Genomic DNA, 23,380 nt, shown 5'->3' on the forward strand with positions numbered 1-23,380 from the left:
TTACATTCCTGTCTTCCCAACTAGATTAACTTCCTCAAGGAAGTTAATAGACCCCTTCTATACTTTGCTTACTTTTGTGTCTCCTAGAGGGCCCAGCTCAGTGCCTGTCATACAATTAGCAGCAAGTTTCTGCTGAATTAAAGTTACATTAGAGACTAGACACTAGAAATAATGCCACTTGCAGCAACATGGACGGACCTAGAGATTGTCATACTGAGCGAAGTAAGTCAGACAGAGAAAGACAAGTATCATATGATATCACTTATATGTGGAATCTAAAAAATGGTACAAATGAACCTATTTACAAAACTGAAATAGAGTCACAGATGTAGAAAACAAACTTACGGTTACCAAGGGGAAAAGTTGGGGGAGGGATAAATTGGGAGATTGGGATTGACATATACACACTACTATATATAAAATAGATAACTAATAAGAACATACTGTATAGCACAGGGAACTCTACTCAGTACTCTGTGATGACCTACACAGGACTAGAATCTTAAAAAGAGTGGATATATGTATAACTGATTCACTTTGTTGTACAGCACAACATTGCAAATCAACTATATTCCAATAAAATTTTTTTTAATTAATTAAAAAATTTTTTAATTTAAAAATGTAATAAAAAGAGGAAAAAGAGTCTAGACACTTGTGTGCAATAGATCATTTCCATCAGCTGGCTTCTTTCAATCTATATTGTATTTTCTTCAAACCAGCATTTACAACAGTTTGATTACAGAGCATAATTCACTCCAGTGGATGGGGCGTTTTCACTAGTCTTGCCCATTTTTTTTCTTGCAATGTCACTGGAGTGCCTTGAGCACGCAGCCTAATTCTACACACAGAGCAGCACTTCTGTCCTTATCAACCTCCCACAGACCGCGAAGCCCTCAGTGTGCCTCTGTCCTTTGCCACAAACATGAGGTTCACGTTCCCTCTCATGGCCATTGGCCTGGAAGTTGCCATGATTGTTTTATTTGGATTATTTGTTCAGTATGAAACGGATCAGAACGTTTCCCAGCAGCCCAAGAGCACCAAGTCACCTACCGTGGATGTGGACAGATACCTTGACCTGTATCCTCGTGAGTAAGCAATCTGCTTCTTATTGTACATTTTTGGGTTCTCAGAATGTGGACCCATTTTGGGTTCTCAGAATGTGAGGTCTGTGAATACCGTAACCCCTAGCACTCTACATGGGAGCTCTTTACAGAATTATGTGATAGTTCTGAGTGCTAAGGTTATTATAAGTTTATGCTGGGGCATCTGGTCTCTGTAGTTAATGTGTTTGGATAGAATCTGTGTTTATTAAAATATCAGAACAAGAAGCTGAAAATGTAAATAATTGATCAGTGTTTTGTGTTGCCTACATGCTGCTAAATGACCTTATTTTTCCCTTCATCACTAGTTCTGCAAGGTATAAAAATATCCCCCCCCCCAAAAAAAAGACTCAAAGTTAACTTTGGAGGAGAAAGAGTAGAAACAAAATGGAATATTGAGAAGGAATTCATGTAAGGGCCTTAAGGTATAAGAAGGGGTATTAAGGATGATATAGGATGTAAATGATGTACTCAAGGCTTTATAATATTCTGAAAGGAAGACCGTTTGTTCCTCTGAGATGAGAAGAAACGTGTGAACTACCTGACATATTTTAAAAGCAGGACCCTTCCCTGGGAATGGCAACTGGAGGAAAGAACGGATATAGTTTCAAGTTTGGACAGGCAGGCTATAAAATACTTAGTATAAAAATAATAACTACCATTTACTGACTGCTTACTATGAGCCAGGCATATTCATCACCTTGTTAACCAGGGAGGGAGGTTGTGATATAATCTTGTTATACAGACTGTTTATTCAGTGAGGCACAAATAATTTTAGTATTTATTATTTATTAAGTGTTAAATTTTATTAATTTATTCAATTATTTTTGTAGCGATATTTATTATAGTTCTATAGCATATGTCTAAGCTTTTTAAAGAAAATATGACAGTTGTTCTCTCATTCCTACACATTTTTGAGGGAGTTTATATAATGCGGAGTAGTCTCATGTAGAAACTGTGACCTAGAGTTGCCAAGCGACTCAGCCAAAATGCACATTTGCAAGTTAAGGGCAGAGTTAGGACCATAAGTCAGAGACTCAGGGTCCAAATCTAGTTCTCTTTACACTACATAGATATCCAAACGGGTTCTTGATTAAAGAATTTTATAATTTGCAAGTTCAAGAACACCAAAACAGAAAAGAATTCTGTTCAACTCTGTATGCTTTTGTACATTTTGTTTCTTCCTCCAGTAAACATTTTTACTATGCACCAAGCACGTGCTACCGCAAACTCACTCAAAGATGAAACAAGTAAGATGTCGTTATTGTAAGACTCCACTGTTCGGTGCAAATGTAAACGAAGAGCTGCAGTATGGCATAGAAACAAAATGCCAAAAACATAATCTAAGATTAGTGTTATTCAAATAAAGTTATCTTAAGAGATCAAAAGCTCTGTAATTTGCATAATTCAAGCTGAATTCTCTCAGTGCCAGTGTCAACACTCATAGGTAAAACTTCAATTCAGAATTTGAGATAAAAGCCAAGTTGGAGAGAAGAGTTACTAAACATGGTCATTTTTTTCAATTGCCTAGCAATCATATAACCTTTATACTCTGCTTGCAAGGAACATAGAAATCCATTCATTTTATGATGCATTAAGAAAATATCTATTTAGCTCCAAATTCTCGTCAAGCAATCTTCGAGGTCCTAGGCTCTAGGCAGTAAATAAAGCAAAGCAAACAAAGCAAGCAAAGTCCACGCCCTTGCTATTACCGAAAGTGGGGTCTGGCTGCTCGCCGCTCAAAAGCCAATAAAGAAGCAAGTTTGGTGGAAAGGAAAGTTTGCTTTATTATAGATGCTGCAGCTGAGGGGGAGGGCAGACTCCTGTCCAAAGGCCGACTCCCCCCCGCCCCCCCGACAATCAGGGCGCAAGAGCTTTTACAGACCGAGGGAGGGGGCTACATGCAGAAAGAGCACAGTCAGCTCTGACAGTCCTCTTGATATTGGTCATCAGTGGTCTGATCAGTGTCATATTGATTGTTTTAAGTACTGTTAGTCTTTAGTTCCAGGGTTGGTTTGTTCCCATTTCGTTGAGGCCAATTCTCAGAATTGTGACAGCTTATGTCATGGCTACAGTCTGTTCATCATGTAGTTAACTTCTTCCACCTGGCCGGGGTTTCAGTGTCTATAAGGCAGCTCACAGCATGTGGCTCAGGATATTATCTATAGCCCATGAGGAGGAACTAAAGGTCCTTGACTTTGGTTAATGATTAAACTATTATTATTTAGTCTTTTTGGACTGCTATTCTTTGCTTCTGCATTTTCTCACTTCTATTAAACTTATTCTTTGGCTAAAGTTTTTCCACAGGCAAAAGGCAGGTGGAGAACATGGATTGGGGGAGGACCGTAGGGTCCTGCTCTATTTCATTATAAAGTTTACATTCCAATGGGGAAACCCAGACCATATACACACACACACACACACACACACACACACACACACACACACAAACACATATATATATATATATATATATATGAATAGATATATATTCAATATGTATATATATATTCATATTCACATATGTACTGTGCTGGGAGGGGAAAAGAATTTACACATATGTACATATATGTACATATGTGTGTATATACATATGCATATCTGTGTATAATACAAGCAAATATATACATGTATATATTTGCTTGTATGTTATACATACACACAGCACACAGCCATACACTAACACACACACACTCACATGGTAATAAAATGCCACAGCAATAAACAAAGCAATATTTAAAAAATAGAGGTACCTGGGCCAGGGGGATATCCTTTCAGCCTTTCTCAACCAGGGTTATGTGAATGAATTAAGTCTTACTAGCCCAAGGCATCCACTGCATACAATTAATTAACTTCTCTTCTGTGCTTCTACAGTGGTACAAATCCTGTACCATCTTTGAGAGAACTAGAAAATAGTTACTTAAATCATTATCTTGTTCCATGGTTTAAATGAGAAATCTGATTGAGAAAGGCAGTTAATGTAGAGTCTGGATAGGTCTTTTTGATACGAAGTGACATTAAACAGAACTAAAAGAGGCAAGAGAATAAGCTATATGGAAACGGAACAAGGACATTTTATATGGAAGAAACAGCAAGCGCAAAGGCCCTGGGGTATTTAGTATATGCAGTGAGCAAGCAGGGAAAACAAACTCAGAAGTGTGAGAGTTCGGGTGCTACAGAGCCTTGTAGACCGTTGTAAGCAAACTGTTTTTATTCTGAGTCAATAAACAATTGGAGGACTTTGACAGGAGGAGTATGATATGATTTAAGTTTTAAAGACATTCTTCTGGATGTTACGTAGAAAAGAGTTTGTAGGGGATCAAGGGAACAACTAGGAAGTCATATTACGAGAACCATCTAGTAATCCTGAAGAGATATGAAAGTAGGCTGGACCAGAGTCATAATGGAGGAAGTTCCGAGAAATGGTCAAATTCTGGCTATAACTTGAAAGTATCGCTAAAAGGATTTTCTGTTATATCAGCTGTATCAAACATGAAAACAAGAAAGGGATCAAAAAATGATATCTAGGGCAGGATTCTTTTTCACTTCTTTAAGGAAACATCAAATCACAGTTGCCAGTAATAATAATGATTAACAATCAACAGCCAACACAGACACACAGACACACACAAACCACAACATCTTCCTCACTATAAGGGCAGTGAAGCCAGGACATAGGCAGGGGGCAGGATAAGGGAAGAAGAATTTAAGCAATAGAGGCCCCTGGGGGCCCAGAAGAAGGGCATTACACAGAACACAAGGTGAAATTTTACATGGAAGGCAGTCTTCACTCATTCAAAATGCTCCCCATAACTCAAGTCTATACACAATTAAAAGTTCTCTCTTCTGTAAGGTGGCTCCCAAGATCTAAAATTCTGGTTAGTACTAATCTTCCAGTTCAGCTCTGTTATCACTGGTTAAAATATTTGGTAGAACAGCCCTAGAAACCACACAATTATACTAATTATACCTATATATTTTTTCCTACATTTCAAACAATTGATGTACATCAAACTTATGCAACAGCGTAAGTCACTGGAGAGAAGATTATTAACTATTCACTCACTAAGAAGCAAAGTTCAAGTCAGGTCAACAAACATTTGGGGGCACCTACCCAGCACCATGGACGGTGCCAAGTTCAGGGGTTCAAGCACGGAAGAGGCGCATTTCCTGCCTAAGAAGCTCACAGGGACTTTCACCAGTTCTCAGTTGCAGTGTGGTGAAAGCTATGAATTTTTCACAAATAAATAAAGTAGGACCTTAATTTACATTTAAAATAAATTCAATAGGATATAATTTTATTCATCTCTCTCCTCTCTTGCATTCCTCACTATGCAATGCAGAGAAAGGGGTGATATCACACAATCCTGGCATCTGCTCCCATCCCAGGGCACAACTACGGAAGTGGGCAACACACCTGAATATCACATTGCATGTCATGACGGACCCCAGAGAAACTCACCTGAGGAACTAGATACACTCCACGGTTTTTGGCCTTCATGGCACCCAGCAAAGTGTTGGCCAGTTTGTTGAGGCAAATAATTTGATAAAGGAATGACGTTTGGCTGTGACTGTCAACTAATCCTTGCTAACACATAGCAAGACTAGAGAAAAGTTTAAGGAGAAGGCTCCTTGAAGGCTGTTAACATGTTACTAGAGATTCTATAAACACAAGGTCTTTAATGCCTACAGGACATTAAAACCACATCAATGAACTTTATGTCCTCTGTTAAACATTAGAATCCATTAGTCTATCTTTTTTTTTTTTTTTTTTTTTTGCGGTACGCGGGCCTCTCACTGCTGTGGCCTCTCCTGTTGCAGAGCACAGGCTGCAGACGCGCAGGCTCAGCGGCCATGGCTCACGGGCCCAGCCGCTGCGCGGCATGTGGGATCCTCCCGGACCGGGGCACAAACCCGTGTCCCCTGCATCGGCAGGCGGACTCTCAACCACTGTGCCACCAGGGAAGCCCCCATTAGTCTATCTTGAACTTTGAGTGGATCCCATGTGTGATCTTGTTACACTGATCATTTGAAAAATACTGATTCACAGTTACGCAGATACTCCAAATGTTGACATAGTTCATTATATAATATCAAAAAAGGATACTTGTTAATATCACCAACAATCTCACCAGAAACCCCAAGAAGTTTCAGAAAGCTGGCAAGCTTGTAGTGGCAGACATAAATATTCTGAAATTCTAATTTTTAATTTACTTCTAATTTTTAAATTTACTTCTTATTTAACCAAGTATAGTTGATTCACAATGTTGTGTTAGTTTCTGGTGGAATTCTAAGGTTTTTTTTAAAACTCAAAATGTATTACTGGCATACTGTGAGTTCTTTTCATTGAAATCATAACATCACTTCGTTCATTTTTCAGAAAAAGTTAATACCCATTTGAAAAACCATAGTTTATATCAATCTTTTTTCCAAAAAAAAAAAAAAAATGGAGTTCTGTGGAAAAGTTGCTCACTCAGTTCATAACTCAAACAATAACAAACGTGCTTTTTCTTTTCTGAGACAACCATCATGTTTCAGTAGTGCTTTACGTGTAAAGACATGTATGAGAGGGTTAATAGTTACAATTAATAGTTTTTACTGATTCATCAAGGAATTTGTAAGTAAAACTGGCTTTTTTTACTGCAAGTGTGTGGTCAGGAAGAATACCAGACTACTAATTCAGTTTGGTACCACTGCTTTCATTCATGCTAAAGTACAAGTAGTTTTCTATACCATTGTTTTTCATCATCTGCGGAAATATCAACACAGTGAAAAAGTCAAATAACATCCTGAATTAGAATTATCATAAAAATAATTTTAACCTCAGATTCCCTGAAAGTGTTTCCAAGATGCCCAAGATGTCTGCAGATCACACTTGAAGAATTACTGAAGATATAGGTAAACTGGCAACGAATGTACACAGCACTAGAAATTATTTTATGAATTTCAATACCAGCAACAGATTAGTATGATGATTTATTTTTAAAATCTCAATTTAAGAATATGCTCCTATATTTATTCAGATATCATTCAGTTCATTTATTTATTTATTTATTTATTTATTTTGGCTGCGCCGCACGGCTTGCAGGATCTTAGTTCCCTGACCAGGGATTGAACCCAGGTCAGGGCAGTGAAAGCACCGAGTTCTAACCACTGGACCACCAGGGAATTCCTCATTCAGTTCATTTATTACAAAAGATTCAGCAAATCTAGATATACGTGACAGGCAAAAGGTTACAAAAAGTGCAGGGTAAATGATTCCTAGGAAATTGTTTGCTGCTATCCTAAGTGATACAATGCTTGAATTAACATGCTGTGTTTTATAATCTAACAATAAGATACCAGCCTCCTGTATGCTGCCTTTGAGTTGACTCATTTCGTTTACTTAAAAGGACTGGAAGCAATGAGCACAAATAGAACCCATATCTTGCCTTCTAACTACCATTTTCCACTCAGAGGCTCATTCCAGGTCAGGGCAAAGCAAGCTCAATGTAAGCCAAGTGTATAAAGACTAATGGGGGCGTGCCAAGAGAACACAAGATCCTACTTGAAAGAGCACCAGCTAGCCAAATTGGGGATAAATAGAGCATTAAAAATAATAATGGTATGACGGTAATAGATTATAACACGCTGAAACAAAGAAAAATTGATGATAAATGGGCACAGACAAGCACATAAACAAATGAAATAAAACCAGAGGGATGTGCACAATGTTACAGCTGTGCCCGGCAACACTGTGCAGAGCATCTGGTGCTTGAGGGTCATCTAGACGTATGCCAGGTAAAGAAGTGTTGGGTATAGGGGAATTCCCTGGCGGTCCAGTTGTTAGGACTTGGCACTCTCACTGCCAGGGCCCGGGTTCAATCCCTGGTCAGGGAAGTAAGATCCCACAAGCCATGTGGCGTGGCCAAAAGAAGAAAAAGTGTTGGAGGTGGGATGGGGCAGACATTCTAGGCAGCACGCGTATACAGGAAATAGAGGAGAAAGAAGGTTCTGTTTCATTTTTCTGTTGGTTGGTGGTGGGAGAGGGAGAGTTGGAATCATCAGTTGCATTTCAAAGACATTGAGTTATCGGGGCTTAAAAGATACCCTAGTCCAAGATAAATGTGAAGTAAAATATAGAACAAAAATACCAGACGTTGCCAAGTTTACTTTAGAGGCTAACGTTGCCTGCTAATTGACAGAGACAGACAAATACTATAAGATATCACTTACACGTGGAATCTAAAAAATAATACAAATGAATCTATATACAAAACAGATACAGACTCACAGACATAGAAGACAAACTTATGGTTACCAAAGGGGAAAGGGAACAGGGATGGACAAATTAGGAGTATGGGATTAACAGATATAAACTACCATACATAAAGTAAATAAGCAACAAGGATTTACTATATAGCACAGGGAGTGTTACCCAGTATCTTGTAATAGCCTATAATGGAACATAATCTGAAAAAATTTTTTTAAAAAAGGCAAATCACTATGCCTTATACCTGAAACTAACACAGTATTGTAAATCAACTATACTTCAATTTTTTAAAATTGCCTGCTACTGAGAATATCTGATTTAGACAAGTCTTGGCAGTCTTTAAAACCCATCAGAAGACTTCACAAAAGTTCCAATCACTAAAGAAATCCCTTTTTCCTTCTATGAAGAGGATACTTAATTCCTTTAATGGCAGAGTCTTGCACCATAAAACTAAACTCATGACCCTCTCCTTTGTCCCCACCCGCAAAAAAAAATTCCTAGTGCAGGATGAAAGACAATACATAATCCTGTTTATAAACCTTTTTATCCATACCTTTCATACAGAATCATTATTTGTCAAGAGCCTTCTCAACTTTGTAAGCTCTCTTAGATGAGGTTCTTAAAGCCCCCTTGTGGCGAAAAGCAGTAACAAGAATTAGATTTGGGGGAGGGGTGGGAAACGGTGGAGCATTGTTAATACAAGAAATTCCTCCCTCTATATAATGTCTGGTTTTCCAACAAAGGAAGAGGGGAATAGAATCTGAATAATTATTACTCCCAGTGTGAGACATTACAAAATTAGTTAAAACAATTTTTTAATTAGTTGGTTACTGCACACTTTAAAATCAGCTGATGACAGGAGGAACGAGAGTACTCTCGGAAAAAAGAAAAGAATGTTTAGAAAAACAACTTGGCGTAATGAAAAAAAAAGAAAACAACACAGTGAAGACAGTAAGACTGGGTTCTTATTTTTATTTTAGTTTTGTGATTATAAACAACTCACCTAACTTCTCTGGATCTTAGAGTCCTGACCTAAAAACAAAATAAAATAAATGAAACAACTTATAGAGCTAGGAGAGACTTTGGGCTTCATCTAATCCAAACTGTTCTTTAAAGAGGAGAAAACTGAGTTGCAGAAAGGTCTAGGAAAATCATAAACAGTAAGTCACGCATACTCTCTGAGCTCCACTCCAACTTAGTCTATGATCTAAATCAAATGTTTACATAAAAAATTTAAATGGTGGTAAAACAATCTGTAAAAATAGATGAATACATGTGGTCACCTATATTTCCAAACTCAAATAGGTTGATGTTAGTTGACAGTTGCCCATCGGCAGGTCAGGTAAAATCCCAATTCTGAAGTTCTCTGGGAAGATATGAGATGAGGGTGGGCATCCAGAATGCGGGTATAAGTCAGATTATTGCCAATAGGCATTATCGCACTAGGAAAAAAAATAAGACTGCAGCATTCTCCTCTCTGAGACCTCCCTCAAAGCTGCTAAGGAGAGAGAATCTTCAGAAATCTTTTTCCGTTTTCACCCTCCTCAGACTGACTGTCTTGGGAGGTTGCACCAACAAATAAAATGACCAAAAGGCTCACTGCGTGGATGGAGTCGAAACAATGATGACACTGTGTGTACCTGAATCAGCAAGTTTGGTCTGGTTTTCTCATTCTCTTTATTACATTTGCAGCACTCATATACAAGTGAGACTAGCTTCTAGACCACCAAAGGAACCTCGTAATTCAGTCTATGATGCCAACTTCTGTCTGTCCTGGTATTTGTCATAGAGTAAGATGGTAGGGTAAGTCCCCACGGCTCCAACCAGCCCTTTTCAAATACTGGGAATCTTTGGAAAGACAGCATCATCATCCACTTCCGGGTTTGTGATCACTGCCACAGATTAGTTGATCGGATTTAATCTGAAAAGTTTGAAAAAAATGTAGTATGCAAGCTGTGTTGGGGAGAGAGTCAGGACAGTTCTACAGAGACGAGGGGAGCCCAAAGGGAAGGTGTCACAGACTCTAAGAGCGACATTAGCCTGAAAGAACGTTATTGGGGAGTGTCTTATGATCAACACCTGCAGCAGAAGTGTTTGCGCAGAGAGAGAAGCCTCAGCTGACCCCACTAGAAACTCTGAGACTGGGATTGTCTAGCTTCAGGTGGCCCTCTCCCGAGGCAAGGGGATGCACATGTGAACCAGTCACTGGGCTCAGGCTTCCCGAGGGAAGGCCTGTGACCTGTATAAAAGAGTGTTTCCCAGAGGGAAGGGAGAGCTGTCACCTGGCAGCACTCCCTACAGCCCCAGGAAATGTGAAATATAGCTTTTGCAGTATTGCAGATGAGAACACTGAAGCTCCCAGAGAATAAGTGACTTGCCCGAGGTCTCACAGTCACGTGATACAATTGGGGGATATCAGCCTACATCTCCAGAACCAAGTCAAGTATCTGTTCCTCAAGAGGATACAGCCTTCCTTCCGTTGGCTTAGAAAGTGTTAACAAAGACATTATCCCATATGACTTGAATAATGATCTAGTAAGATTTCCAGGGCTGGTCCTATTATACACATTTGATAGATAAAGACAGCAGCTCATTCATTTAGTCAATGTTGCCTCTTTTCCTATATGCACGCTTTTATGACAGATTCAAGGGAGCAAAGGATGAGTATGCCCTAATCCCTTCCATCGGGAAACTCACAATCTAGTGCAGGCAATGGACACCTCACCAAATAACTATTACAGTGTGATACGTGCTAAATAAATGGTAATGCAATGTGACAAATGCTGAAGCTGAGGTTTGGGAAAGACAAGAGGAAATATTAACTTTCCCTGGAAATACTGGGGAAGTCTGCAAGAGCGGGTGATACTTGCACTATGTTTTGCAAAGTTTTCCTCAGGTGGAAAGTAATGGAAAACTCTTCAGGGAGAGGATGAAAGACACACTGGTATGATAGTGCATAGTCTTCCAAGAAAAGGCTCAGACACTGAATAATTTGCCCAAGGTCTCCTGGCTGGTAAGTAACCAAGCTGGCACTTGAACCCAGCCTTTGGCAGCCCAGTTAACATTCCCTTTGTAGTGTTTTCTGAAAAGGATGTAGCACTTAGTAAATGGAATATGCTATGATGTAACACTTTCTCAGTGGTCCCCTTATGCAGATTTTTTTCCCTCTGCTCTTTTGCAGTCTTCCAAGATGTGCATGTTATGATATTCGCTGGGTTTGGCTTCCTCATGACCTTCTTGCGAAAATATGGCTTCAGCAGTATGGGCATCAACCTACTCATTGCTGCTCTGGGCCTCCAGTGGGGCACTATTGTACAGGGGATCCTGCAGAGCCATGGAGAGAAATTCCACATTGAAATCAAAAAGTGAGCACCCCTTATTTTCCAACCATTGTGTTTTCAGAGCAATTGTTTCTCTGCTTAGTCTCTTGACAGTCAGCCTCTGAACTAGCTTGCAAATTGTTTCCTTTCCATGATAGAAGATCGTTGAGATCCAAGGACCTAAATCAATGCCTTGCTCAACTGAACTGGACCATACATTCATGTCTATATCCACTATGATTTGACCTTAAGGGTATGAGAAATCTCCTTCCATAAAATTATTATTCCTTCCTTATTAAGGTAATAATAATAATAATTATTCCTTTACCTTATTAAGGTAAAACCCTAAATGAGGTAAAGAACAGGGAGGTTAAAGGAAATGTGAGAGCAACTAAAGATTGTATGGTAATTGGAGGCGGGGGTGGGCAAGAACGTGGGAGAGGATAAAAGTAGGCCTGGGAGAAGCACCTGATGGGGACAGGTGGGGAGAGGGCCCTTGAACTCTAGACAGGGTGATGCTATAGTTCATTACAACTCATATATGTAGGGTGTGCATTATTCTTCAATATCTTCTTTCTTCTTCCCTCAGCATGATAAATGCAGACTTCAGTACAGCCGCAGTTCTGATTTCTTTTGGAGCTGTCCTGGGAAAAACAAGTCCAATCCAAATGCTGACCATGACAATTTTAGAAATTGCTGTCTTTGCTGTCAATGAACATCTGGTTGTCGAGGTATTTGGGGTAAGTGTTCTATCGATACTTACCTAGCTTTGAACATCACAACACATGTATTGGATGCCCACTATATTCAGGGACAAACCTTGGTGACAGTGATACCATAGCAAATAGTACTCATAGTCATCATTTGAGTGCCTACTGTAAACCAGGAGTTTTATAAACATTATTTAATTGCAGTATCACCACAACAGTGTAAAGTATGTATTATGATGTTACTATTTATACACAATAAAACTGATGATCACAGATGCTAAATGACTTACTTGCCTGAATCTGGATTCAAATCCAGAATTTTCTAGCTCTACAACTCTTTTTATTAAAATACATTTTCTATCAATGATCAATTCCTATTTATATTTCAACTACTCATTGAATAGCTCTTTCAAAGCCTTTCATTAAAGCTTAGATGAAATTTCTTCTCCTCCGTGAAAATCTCATTGATTCTCCCAAGGAAAATAAATAGAATATTTCTGGGCACTCTCCAGTATTTTATTTATGCCTCTATTGAACATGTAATTCAATAGCAAATACTTTTGGTAACTTTCTAGGTGTCATGTGTTGGTGATTCAGTGACAAACAAATAGTTAAGGTCTCTGTCTTCATAGGGTTTACAATCTAGTGGGGGAGACAGACACCCAACAAATGATCATATATTCAACCATCTACCTATAGAATCATGCACACATACACAAAAATATTACTGTAAATTGCAACACATGCTTTGAAAAAATAAATAGAGCGGCTCTGAAGGAGTATACCTAAAAGATCTAATTTAGACTGTGGAATCAAGGAAGAATTATGTAAGGAAGTGACAGCTAAACTGGACCTGAAAGGTACATAGGAGTTTATCAAGCATGAAAATTTAAATAAATTAATAAATTTGTATCATTTTCCTACTTTAATAAGTACAGAGCAATGCCTTGGGTTTGGCACACTGAACTTTCCATCTAGAGACAAGAAATGTAGAAAACTGGATCAAATCCATTGTGTCCTAAAGAGGGACCTAAAATGCGCTTCTTCAAATGAATCTTGGACCTCAGCTCGTTTTCTTTTTCTTTGGTTTTTTTTTTCTTTTTTTTTTTTTGTGGCGGCACTGAGCAGCATGTGGGATCTTAGTTCCCAGACCAGGGATCGAACCCGTGCCCCCTGCAGTGGAAGCACAGAGCCTTAACCACTGGACCGCCAGGGAAGTCCCTCAGCTGGTTTTCATATCATCATTGCAGGGTGAAGCTTCTTGAAACTTCAGGTCTTTGAGTTACAATGAAGTGAGCTTTTACTGCAATGTCAAGCGAATGCAAAAATCATGTTTGTTTTGTATCAAGTGCAATGCATAATATTTCACTGAGAATATCTCTAACCTTGAAAAGTAACCTAAAATGTATTGAGTGCCCACTAAGGACCTAACAGTTGAAAAACATGGTCCCAGCTCAATCTTACCACAAACTGTATTAGCTGGGTAACATTTCCCCATTTTACAGAACTGGAGATTCAAAGAAGTAGAGTAATTTGACTAAAGTCACATCAGAGAAGTACCTGACCTAGGATTGAAAGTCAGTTCTGTGTGGCTCCAATGCTTGCACTTTTTTGTTTTTCCCGATCCTGTTTTATTCCCTTTCTCTGACACATTTTTTCTCTCTCTTCATCTTTTTTTCTTTAACCCATGAAGCAGTTCTTTCATTGACCTCCCTCCTGTAGTGAGTTTCACCTCTATTTACATGAATGTTTTGCCACCCTCAGGCCTCTGATATTGGAGCATCAATGACCATCCATGCCTTTGGGGCCTACTTTGGTTTGGCTGTAGCAGGCATCTTGTATCGATCAAGCCTGAAAGAAGGGCATCGCAATGAAGAGTCTGTGTACCACTCGGACTTGTTTGCAATGATTGGTGAGTTGGGATGAACTTGCCTGATTCTTGTCTATTTGGTCAGACGCAAGGGAATACCCCTATTTTCCCCTAACTCTTAGATAACAAAGCATAAAAGGAAAGACATCTTGTCCGTGCCCAAAGCAAACGGCTTCCCCTGGACTGCCTTCCATATTCAGAACGAATACCCCTTTTTGTGATTTACTACAGGGACTCTTTTTTTATGGGTATTTTGGCCCAGCTTTAATTCGGCCATCGCTGATGCTGGAAAGAACCAGTACCTGGCCATCGTAAACACATACTTCTCTCTTGCCGCCTGCGTGGTTACAGCCTATGCATGCTCCAGCCTTCTTGAGAGCCGAGGCAAGCTCCATATGGTAAGTGCCATGTTAACTCCCATGGAACTTTCGCTAAGCGACCCTGATGGCTGCTCTGATGACTAGTTCACTTCTGCATCACTGCTGAGCTGCCCGAACAAATCACAACACTGCAGACCTTGGAGAATAATCTGAAAACAACATTCCTTTATTCTTCAAATGTGTACTCTGGCAAATCTAGTAGGGAATATAATTATGCAAAAATGAAAGATCTGAAGCGTATTTCTTTAATGATAGAGCTAACTGTCCCCAAGTTCTTAGAAAATCTTTCTTAGAAACAGGAATTTCTACAAGAGTAAAAAAAGAGAGTGGGGGAATGCAAGTTGATTTTCTAACAGCAGATATTTCTCTCAAAGAAATAACAACTAAATGTAATGTGGGATCCTGAATAGGATTCTGGAAAAGAAAAGGGATATCAGTGGGGATACTGGTGAAATTCAAAAAGGTATTTAATAATATTACACCAATGCTAATTTCCTAGTTCTACAGTGATGTAAGACGTTAACATTGGGGAAAACTGGGTGTGGTATATATGGAAACCCTCTGCAATATTTTTGTAACTGCTACATGTCTAAAATTATTTCAAAATCAAACTTTTTTTATATCTCCCCCAAAATAGTCTTTTGAGTTTCTTGACTAAGAGTTTAAAGAAATATCAGTGAAGGAATAATCCTCAGATCAGCCACTCTTCCTTTCTGAGCTGAGGGAGGAAAAAGATATTGTACCAAAATATTACTTTCTTTTTTTAAATTTTTTTAAATTAATTTATTTATTTTGGCTGCGTTGGGTCTTCTTTGCTGCGTGCAGGCTTTCTCTAGTTGCCTCGAGCGGGGGCTACTCTTCATTGCAGTGCACGGACTTCTCATTGCAGTGGCTTCTCTTGTTGCAGAGCACGGGCTCGAGGCGTTTCACTAGTCATAGCACACGGGCTCAGTAGTTGGGCTCACAGGCTCTAGAGCACAGGCTCAGTAGTTGTGGCGCACGGGCTTAGTTGCTCCACGGCATGTGGGATCTTCCCAGATCAGGGCTTGAACCTGTGTCCCCTGCATTGGCAGGTGGATTCTTAACCACTGCACCACCAGGGAAGTCCCACTAAAATATTTCTAAGCATAGCTAAGGACATGTATTTCAGTTCTCTACAAATTGTTTCATGAGAAAAAACTGAAAACAATAAAAAGAAGCAATCGTACATGTACAGCTCAGTGGTTCTCTTTCAAAAGCACTGATAACCTGTCTTCCTCTGGCAGAACAGTCAGAATATGATTTTTCTGAGGAATTCTGGTAAATGGAAACTGGTTACTCTTTCCTCCACCCTCAAATGTTCTCAGAAGAGTGACACTTGCAAAAGCTGTTGTCTTTGATGTGTAATGTGTACTTTTCAATGTCTCTAAATCCCCTCTTTGATTATTGGAATATCATGGACTCTGCAAAAGCACACAGTGGCCACAGGCTTCTTTCAGTTCACGGTAACCACAAATGCATTCCAAAGCTGCATAAAGAGGCAGAACACTGCCAGAATAACTGCTGTATATTTCCACCCTCCTACTACAACTTCTTTTGATTTCCTCACATCCCTCTCCACACTGGTCTTACTAATCTGATCTCTCATGCATGACCAAAGAACCCTACAACAAGGATACCAAGTGTCAACTGCTGGGAAGAAAGGCCTTCTGAAATTACAAAGAACCTTCTTCTTAAAAAGGAATCCTGGGACTTCCCTGGTGGCACAGTGGTTAAGACGCCATGATCCCAGTGCAGGGGGCCTGGTTTCGATCCCTGGTCAGAGAACTAGATCCCACATGCATGCCGCAACTAAGAGTTCACATGCCACAATTAAGGAGCCCTTGAGTCACAACTAAGGAGGCTGCCTGCCGCAACTAAGGCTGAGTGCAACCAAATAAATAAATAAAAATTTTAAAAATAAATAAAAAGTCCATTCCCCAATAATATTAAAAAAAAAAAAAAAGAACGAATCCATAACCCTCCCAACTGAAGAATGTGTGGTGTATGGAATCCACTGAACCCACGATTGCTACAGTCCTTCTGAACTCCTCCTCCTTCCTCTCACCTCACTCACATTTCTGTGCCCTACACAGGTTCACATTCAGAATGCAACCCTTGCTGGAGGAGTGGCTATAGGCACTACTGCAGACATGGCAAATACCCCATACTATGCTATGATCATTGGGAGCATTGCAGGAGTGGTCTGCGTGTTTGGGTTCAAGTTTCTGACTGTAAGTATTAACAAGACACTCTGAGTCAAACTTTGGATCTGCCCCATCTTCTTCTCACATCCCACCAGCAGAGAAAAGCTATGAAAAGTCCTTTCCTAAGCACCTCTCCTTGGGTCATTCAACATGTCAGTGTTCCAGTGGTTTCTACTCTTTCTTGCTTTCTTTTTTTTATATCAGTTACTTATAACAGTATGAACTGAAGGTACTTGTATTGCTTTCCTCAGGGCAGTTCCATTAAAGGTTTTGTTGTTGTTGATGTTTGTTTTGTATAATTAAGGACTCTGAGCCCTATTCATGGGATTTAGGATACCATCAGTAGTTAAGAATGAGTAGGAGTTAAAGTCACTCACCTTCAAATCTATCTACATAAGATTGAAATGAGCAGTTTTGCCACCAGTGTATTCAGATTCTTTGATGTAAGCAGGTGTCAGATAAAGATGGAGAACTGGCTTGCAGATAAAAATTTTCCTGCATGGTCATTGACTTCAGTCACACAGCTCTCTATACTTAACAAAATAATAAATCTTCCTCTTTTTACAATTTTAGCCATTTTTCACTACTAAACTGAGGATCCACGATACGTGTGGGGTCCATAACCTACATGCCTTACCTGGTTTGATAGGAGGCCTCGCCAGCATTGTGTTCATAGCCCTGGAGACAGCTGACACGTGAGTGAAAGAATGGGTTTTCCTGTTCCCCAAGGTCAAGTGCTGTTTTCTTACTCTTAGAGAAACCCAGTGATGAGAGAGCTTTTTCTTTAGCAGTCCAGACCACAGTTCGTAAGTACTGTTCTTATTGAAGCCAAAGAGACACAACCAAGATAAAAGAATTGTATTGGAAGATGTTTCTTAACTAGCATTATTAATGTTTATTTTTGTTTAATTAACGTGTTTATTTAAATTTCTCTATCATAGGCAACTGTCTCATTGCAGATAGGACAATTTGATCATCACATTCAGATTACAGTAGGCTTACTCTTTTACTTGGTCCTACCAAAATCAAGCATATGGGGCATATGTGATGAACTGGCAACCTTTGCATCCAATCCACACAAAGAAGAATGAGTTAACATAATGTGGAGAGCATTTGGATCTGGGGAATCAGAAAGACTGGCATATGGTTCCAACTTTGCTACCTAGTTAAGTGGCTTTTGACAAGTCACTCAGCATTTCTGGTTCTAAGTTTTCTCATCTGTAAAATGAGAGACTTGTACTATTTATTCTCTGAAATCCCTTCTAGGCTCTAACAGACTTAGATTCTTCCCCAAGTGGCCAGAGAAAGAACAGCCATCAGTCAAATTTAGGAGAATGGAAGTGATGCCATAAGCCATGAGTCGTAATTTTATGCAACAAGATTGGAACAATTTGAAATGAATGTCATCCATGCAAAACAGCTAGGAAAATTGTAGAGTTCAGATCACTCAGGGAGTAAGGAAGGAGGAATAAAAATGCACAATTTTTGATTGAAAACATGAGGAAAAGGTGAATGTGTTTGATGATGTCTCAACAAGACCACTGGCTGGAGTTATATAATATGAAAAGAAAGTGTTTCTCTTCCATTTTAGCAGATTAAAATATTACCATGTTAAGACCAGTAATGATAAATATTTGAAAAACTTGCTTCATCATATTTTCTACTGAATAGAAAATTTGCTTCCTCTTCATGTGTATAGGTGACCCATTTCTTCTGTTGTTGTTTTTTGTGTTTTTTTTTTTACTACTTTTGTAAATTTGGAGGACAACCCCAGAAATATCACATCTTCTTTTAGTTCTTTCCAGGACCCAACAGAGTGTTGAGACCAAACACTGATGTATTTTAATGCAAATCAAGCGTGACAAAAGTTTGAGTTAAAGAGTTCAACTCCTAAGTATTATAGTGTGTAAACGTTCTGTACACACACTTAAGAGGTGTCTCAGGATTAGAAATAGAGGAATTCTTGAGCATCATGCCTGGATCAATTCCATAGATGCAATAAAACTAGTCTGTCTGGCTCTCAAAGGCTGGGTCTTGCTGGGTGGCCAGATTTGGGGTAGGTTTCATGGTTAAGAGTCCAATCCTTGGGTATACAGGTTTAGCAACTTCTTAATTTACTCAGGAGGCATTGAAGGGGGCAAGCCTTGGAAGGCCCATTCACATGTGTGGGTAAAATTCACACATATTTCACACAGCAGATAAAATACATTTGTACAAGAGCCAAATCTATTTACTCACATGTGTCTATTCAGAATATTAAAATGCAAATCGGGTTTCTTGGTAAGCATAGAACAAGGAGAAGTTAATATACTTAAGGGACATTTTTTCAAGTTATGGCAGCTTTACTCTAACAGTGCTGTTAATTTTGTCTAACTCTGTGTTTTCCAAGCCTATTTTATCATGGAATAACTTGCATCAAAAACATCTTTTAATACCTTGTAAAAGGTCTTGGCAGATTCTGGTAAAATTAACAGGCAGCTTACAATAGAAGAAAATCAGATGAGTTAAATACATATTAAATATTCAACCTTGCTAGTAATCAAAGCAATGCAAATTAAAACAAGTTATCCATTTTTCAGTTATCAAATTGATAAAGATTTAATAAATTATAATATTGAATGGTGGCTAAAGTGGAAAAATGGGGATATAAATTGTATAAGGTCGTATTTGGAAAAGCCCTTAAGAAGAATATAAACGTTTACTGATAATCCCATTTCTAGATAGGTTTTATTTTAGGGAAATTATTGGACAAGTCCATAAGCATATTCCTAAGAGGATATATTCTCACAGCATATTTAAAAATATGAAACATCAGAAGCAACCTAAATACCCAACCTATAGAACTATAATTACAGTATATTTGTACAGTGTAATACTCTAGTAATTAAAATTATGATCCAGATCTACATTTACTGACATGAAAAAACATTAAGATTTAATGGGAAAATCAGTATCATGACATGCTTGCATTTTTATAAAAATACTTGCTTATATTTTACATGTTTATACTGATAAGATTGGAGGGAAATTAAACTTTTTCCCTTCTTTTCTTAATTAGTGGTTTTGAAATTTTTACAATGATCATATATTACCCATACAATTTTTTCTTTAGTAGAAAAAAAGTAATAAACCCTTCAAATAAAGAGAAAAAAAGGAATCTGAGTTAAGTACATTCTTTTCCCTGAAGGATGAGGAAGAAACAACACATTCTCCTACTTCAATGGTTTGCTTTCCTGCAATAACTCAACTATTTGTTAATTGCCTGTTAAAGAGTGAGGCACTGTGCTAAGGGGATTCCCACACTCCTAGTTCATTTGACACCCTTATGCATTTCTATAGCTTTTTATCACATTCTTCTATTCCCCAAATTATAAGGAATTTTTCACTCATTAAATTTTAAGGTAACTACTTCTAAGATATAGATGCACTTTAATATTTTCAGTGAGTTGTCCCTACAATACATGGTAAAATTAGCTTTTCTGATTTTTAATTTCATCACAATTGTTTTTGGGGGGATGAAGTAAGGAGAGATGGCTGCTCACATTTGTTTTGTATATTGCTCCATCCTCAGTGCCTAGAAGGGAAGCTGGCACAAAGCAAGTACCCAATAAGTAGTTGTTGAATGAATCAGAACCTCGTACCGTATTTTTAGAAAATACTAAACCCTCTAAGGAAGATCTTTTTTTTTTTTAAAAGTCTTTATTGGAGTATAATTCTTTTACATTGTTGTGTTAGTTTCTGCTATATAACAAAGTGAATCAGCTATATGTATACATATATCCCCATATTCCCTCCCTCTTGCATCTCCCTCCCACCCTCCCTATCCCACCCCTCTAGGTGGTCACAAAGCACCGAGCTGATCTCCCTGTGCTATGGGGCTGCTTCCCACTAGCTATCTATTTTACATTTGCTAGTGTATATATGTCCATGCCACTCTCTCACTTCATCCCAGCTCACCCTTCCCCCTCCCCGTGTCCTCAAGTCCATTCTCTACAGCCACTATGGAGAACAATATGGAGGTTCCTTAAAAAACTAAAAATAGAACTATCATATGACCCAGCAATCCCACTACTGGGCATATACCCTGAGAAAACCATAACAAAAAGAGTCATGTACTGCAATGCTCATTGCAGCACTACTTACAAGTGCCAGGACATGGAAGCAACCTAAGTGTCCATTGACAGATGGATGGATAAAGAAGATGTGGCACATATGTACAATGGAATATTACTCAGCCATAAAAAGAAACGAAATTGAGTTATTCGTAGTGAGGTGGATGGACCTAGAGTCTGTCATACAGAGTGAAGTGAGTCAGAAAGAGAAAAACAAATACCGTGTGCTAACACATATATATGGAATCTGAGGAAGATCTTTTCATCATTCCTGAAGAAAAAGGTAGCTCCTGTTTAAGTGCTTATAAGAATTTGTGAACATTGATCAAGAGTTTCAAAGAAAATAAATATATGAGATAAAAGAAAAATTGTAACAAATGTTTGTTTGCTGGTATGTAATGATGCACTCTGGCCTGGAAGGGGCAGGCATGCATGCCCTCGGGAGATGAGCTTTGTTTGCTGGCTTGGAAAAACAATGGAATTTTTTTGGCCTCCTAGGTCTGCCATGGCCATGCAGGCAGCTGCGCTAGGTTCTTCCATCGGAACAGCACTTGTTGGAGGGCTAGTCACAGGTGAGCATAAAAAGTAAACATATGTTTATATCTCATGCTCTCAGCATAATAGATGATAATAAATATTGTTAAATTTCAAATTTTTCTAAACTTCTGACAGTAATCATGTAAGCTCAAGGGGATGACTTTACAACAGTATTTTAATTACTTTGCAAGTTGATTTTCCTCTTCAGCATCATAACATGACTTATTTTCTCCCCACTTTCACAGGTTTGATTCTAAAGATACCTATCTGGGGACAACCAGCTGACCAGGACTGCTACGATGATTCTGTTTATTGGGAGGTACTATATAGTGTTCTAAGGACGTACATGATGACTACACTAGGGAAAGTTTTGCTCACCTCATGTCTAGATGTCTGTGTGGCACCCCTATGATGAAATTGGTTGAACTCCCTATTTATAGAGAGAAATTGAGAAAATGTGCCCAGAAAGATAAAATCAGAAGCTATGATATTTTCCAAAGCAGAAACTAGATGAAGAAAAGACAGACTTTAGTTGGCAAGTGCCCTTTCACTCCTCTGAGGGCAATAAAAAAGCTCCTCATAAAACTATAAGAATCCTGGGCAGTGGTGTGAGATTTTACCCCACATATAAAAGTAGACGAACCAGGTGGAGCACACAAGGTTGAAGAACTTCAGTGAGTACACAAGAGGTTCTAGGACTAACAAAACATCAGCTTCTTTCCACCCTCCAGTTTCTACCTCTTTATTTCATTGACATTTTCTCCCAAATTATTTCCTGCAAAGCTTAAGACTGACAGATATTTGGATGTGTTCCATGGGATTTTCAAAGAGAACAGGTTTGGGAAAGCGAATGTAGTCAGGGTGGGCGGGATAAATATTTTTGTTTTATTATTTTTTCCCAACTCAAACAATTTTTATTTCCAGTTTTTTCTAAGCTTGAATAATAATTACAGAAAATCTTTGTTTTGATACTAACCTCTGACAAGCCCAGTGAAAGAAACTATCAAAAGTGCCCTAATCTTTTCTTTTTTTTAAGGTCCCTAGGAGGACAGAACTGGACGTGTTCAGTCATTTCCATGAACATGGCAACCACAACCAGTTAGAACCTGAAGCCTAAAAACCATTCCTGTGCCTCCGCCTCTTTTCCCATTGCCTAGACTTGAAATAAAATGGCAGCATCCAGTGAGAATATGGACCAGAATGGATAGATCCTGAGCCCCAAATGTCCAGTGTGAAAATGTTTTAACATAACCTGGTGCTGTCTCTTGGCATCAATGATCGTTTAGTTGAAGAAGTGTGACATACAACAGATGGTCAAATGGGTTCTATTCAGGACTCCCAGATTACTCTTGCCAGTGGGTAGGTACAGGGTGAACATTCCATGTATTTTCTTGTATCTTTTTTTTTTCCACATAGAGGAAAATTTACAAAGAAACCAACATTTTCTAATCATGTCTTAATGTACGTACTATGTCTTCAATCCCAAAGATTATAAAACCGAAGCCAATGAAACAATAATTTATGTAAGAAATCTATATAAGAAATAAGAAAGAAACGTATGTATGTAAAGCAGTAATATGATTGTTTTTTGACTGAGCTCTCTTGATTCTAAAAATGGTCTAGTTAGTAATGTTATGTCTTTGTTTTGTCGGCTAAAAAAAAATGCACAACCTAAAAGTTGAGAATCGTGTTCTATTTGGTAGACTTTCTGAGGACATAAGCCCGGGAGACAGCCTCTCAGAGAGTTCTGAGGGACTGCTTGGAAGAGGTAAGGGAGGAACCAGGATATACAGGAGTTTTGCAACAAAGACCAAGTAGTCAGAACATCAAAAGATTACTGTTAATTAAAGACAACCAGACATCTCAAGGTAATG

General features: G+C 38.7%; 2 protein-coding genes across 5 annotated transcripts in view; one reads left to right on the plus strand and one right to left on the minus strand.

The window, feature by feature from the left end:
* The window catches only part of CENPQ (centromere protein Q), a 184,494-nt gene that overhangs the window by 106,308 nt on the left and 54,806 nt on the right, over window positions 1-23,380 (minus strand). The gene's annotated exons all lie outside the window — the stretch shown is intronic.
* On the plus strand, window positions 896-22,623 carry RHAG (Rh associated glycoprotein; the record flags this gene model as incomplete). The annotated part of the gene is made up of 10 exons (XM_079934072.1): window positions 896-1,085; window positions 11,534-11,717; window positions 12,262-12,412; window positions 14,147-14,294; window positions 14,484-14,650; window positions 16,747-16,884; window positions 17,431-17,552; window positions 21,468-21,541; window positions 21,752-21,825; window positions 22,543-22,623. Exons 1-10 carry the CDS (start codon window positions 923-925, stop codon window positions 22,621-22,623), a joined length of 1,302 nt encoding a protein of 433 aa, XP_079790198.1. The 5' UTR covers window positions 896-922.

This window comes from Stenella coeruleoalba (genome assembly GCF_951394435.1).
Source record: "Stenella coeruleoalba genome assembly, chromosome: 10".
NCBI lineage: Eukaryota > Metazoa > Chordata > Mammalia > Artiodactyla > Delphinidae > Stenella > Stenella coeruleoalba.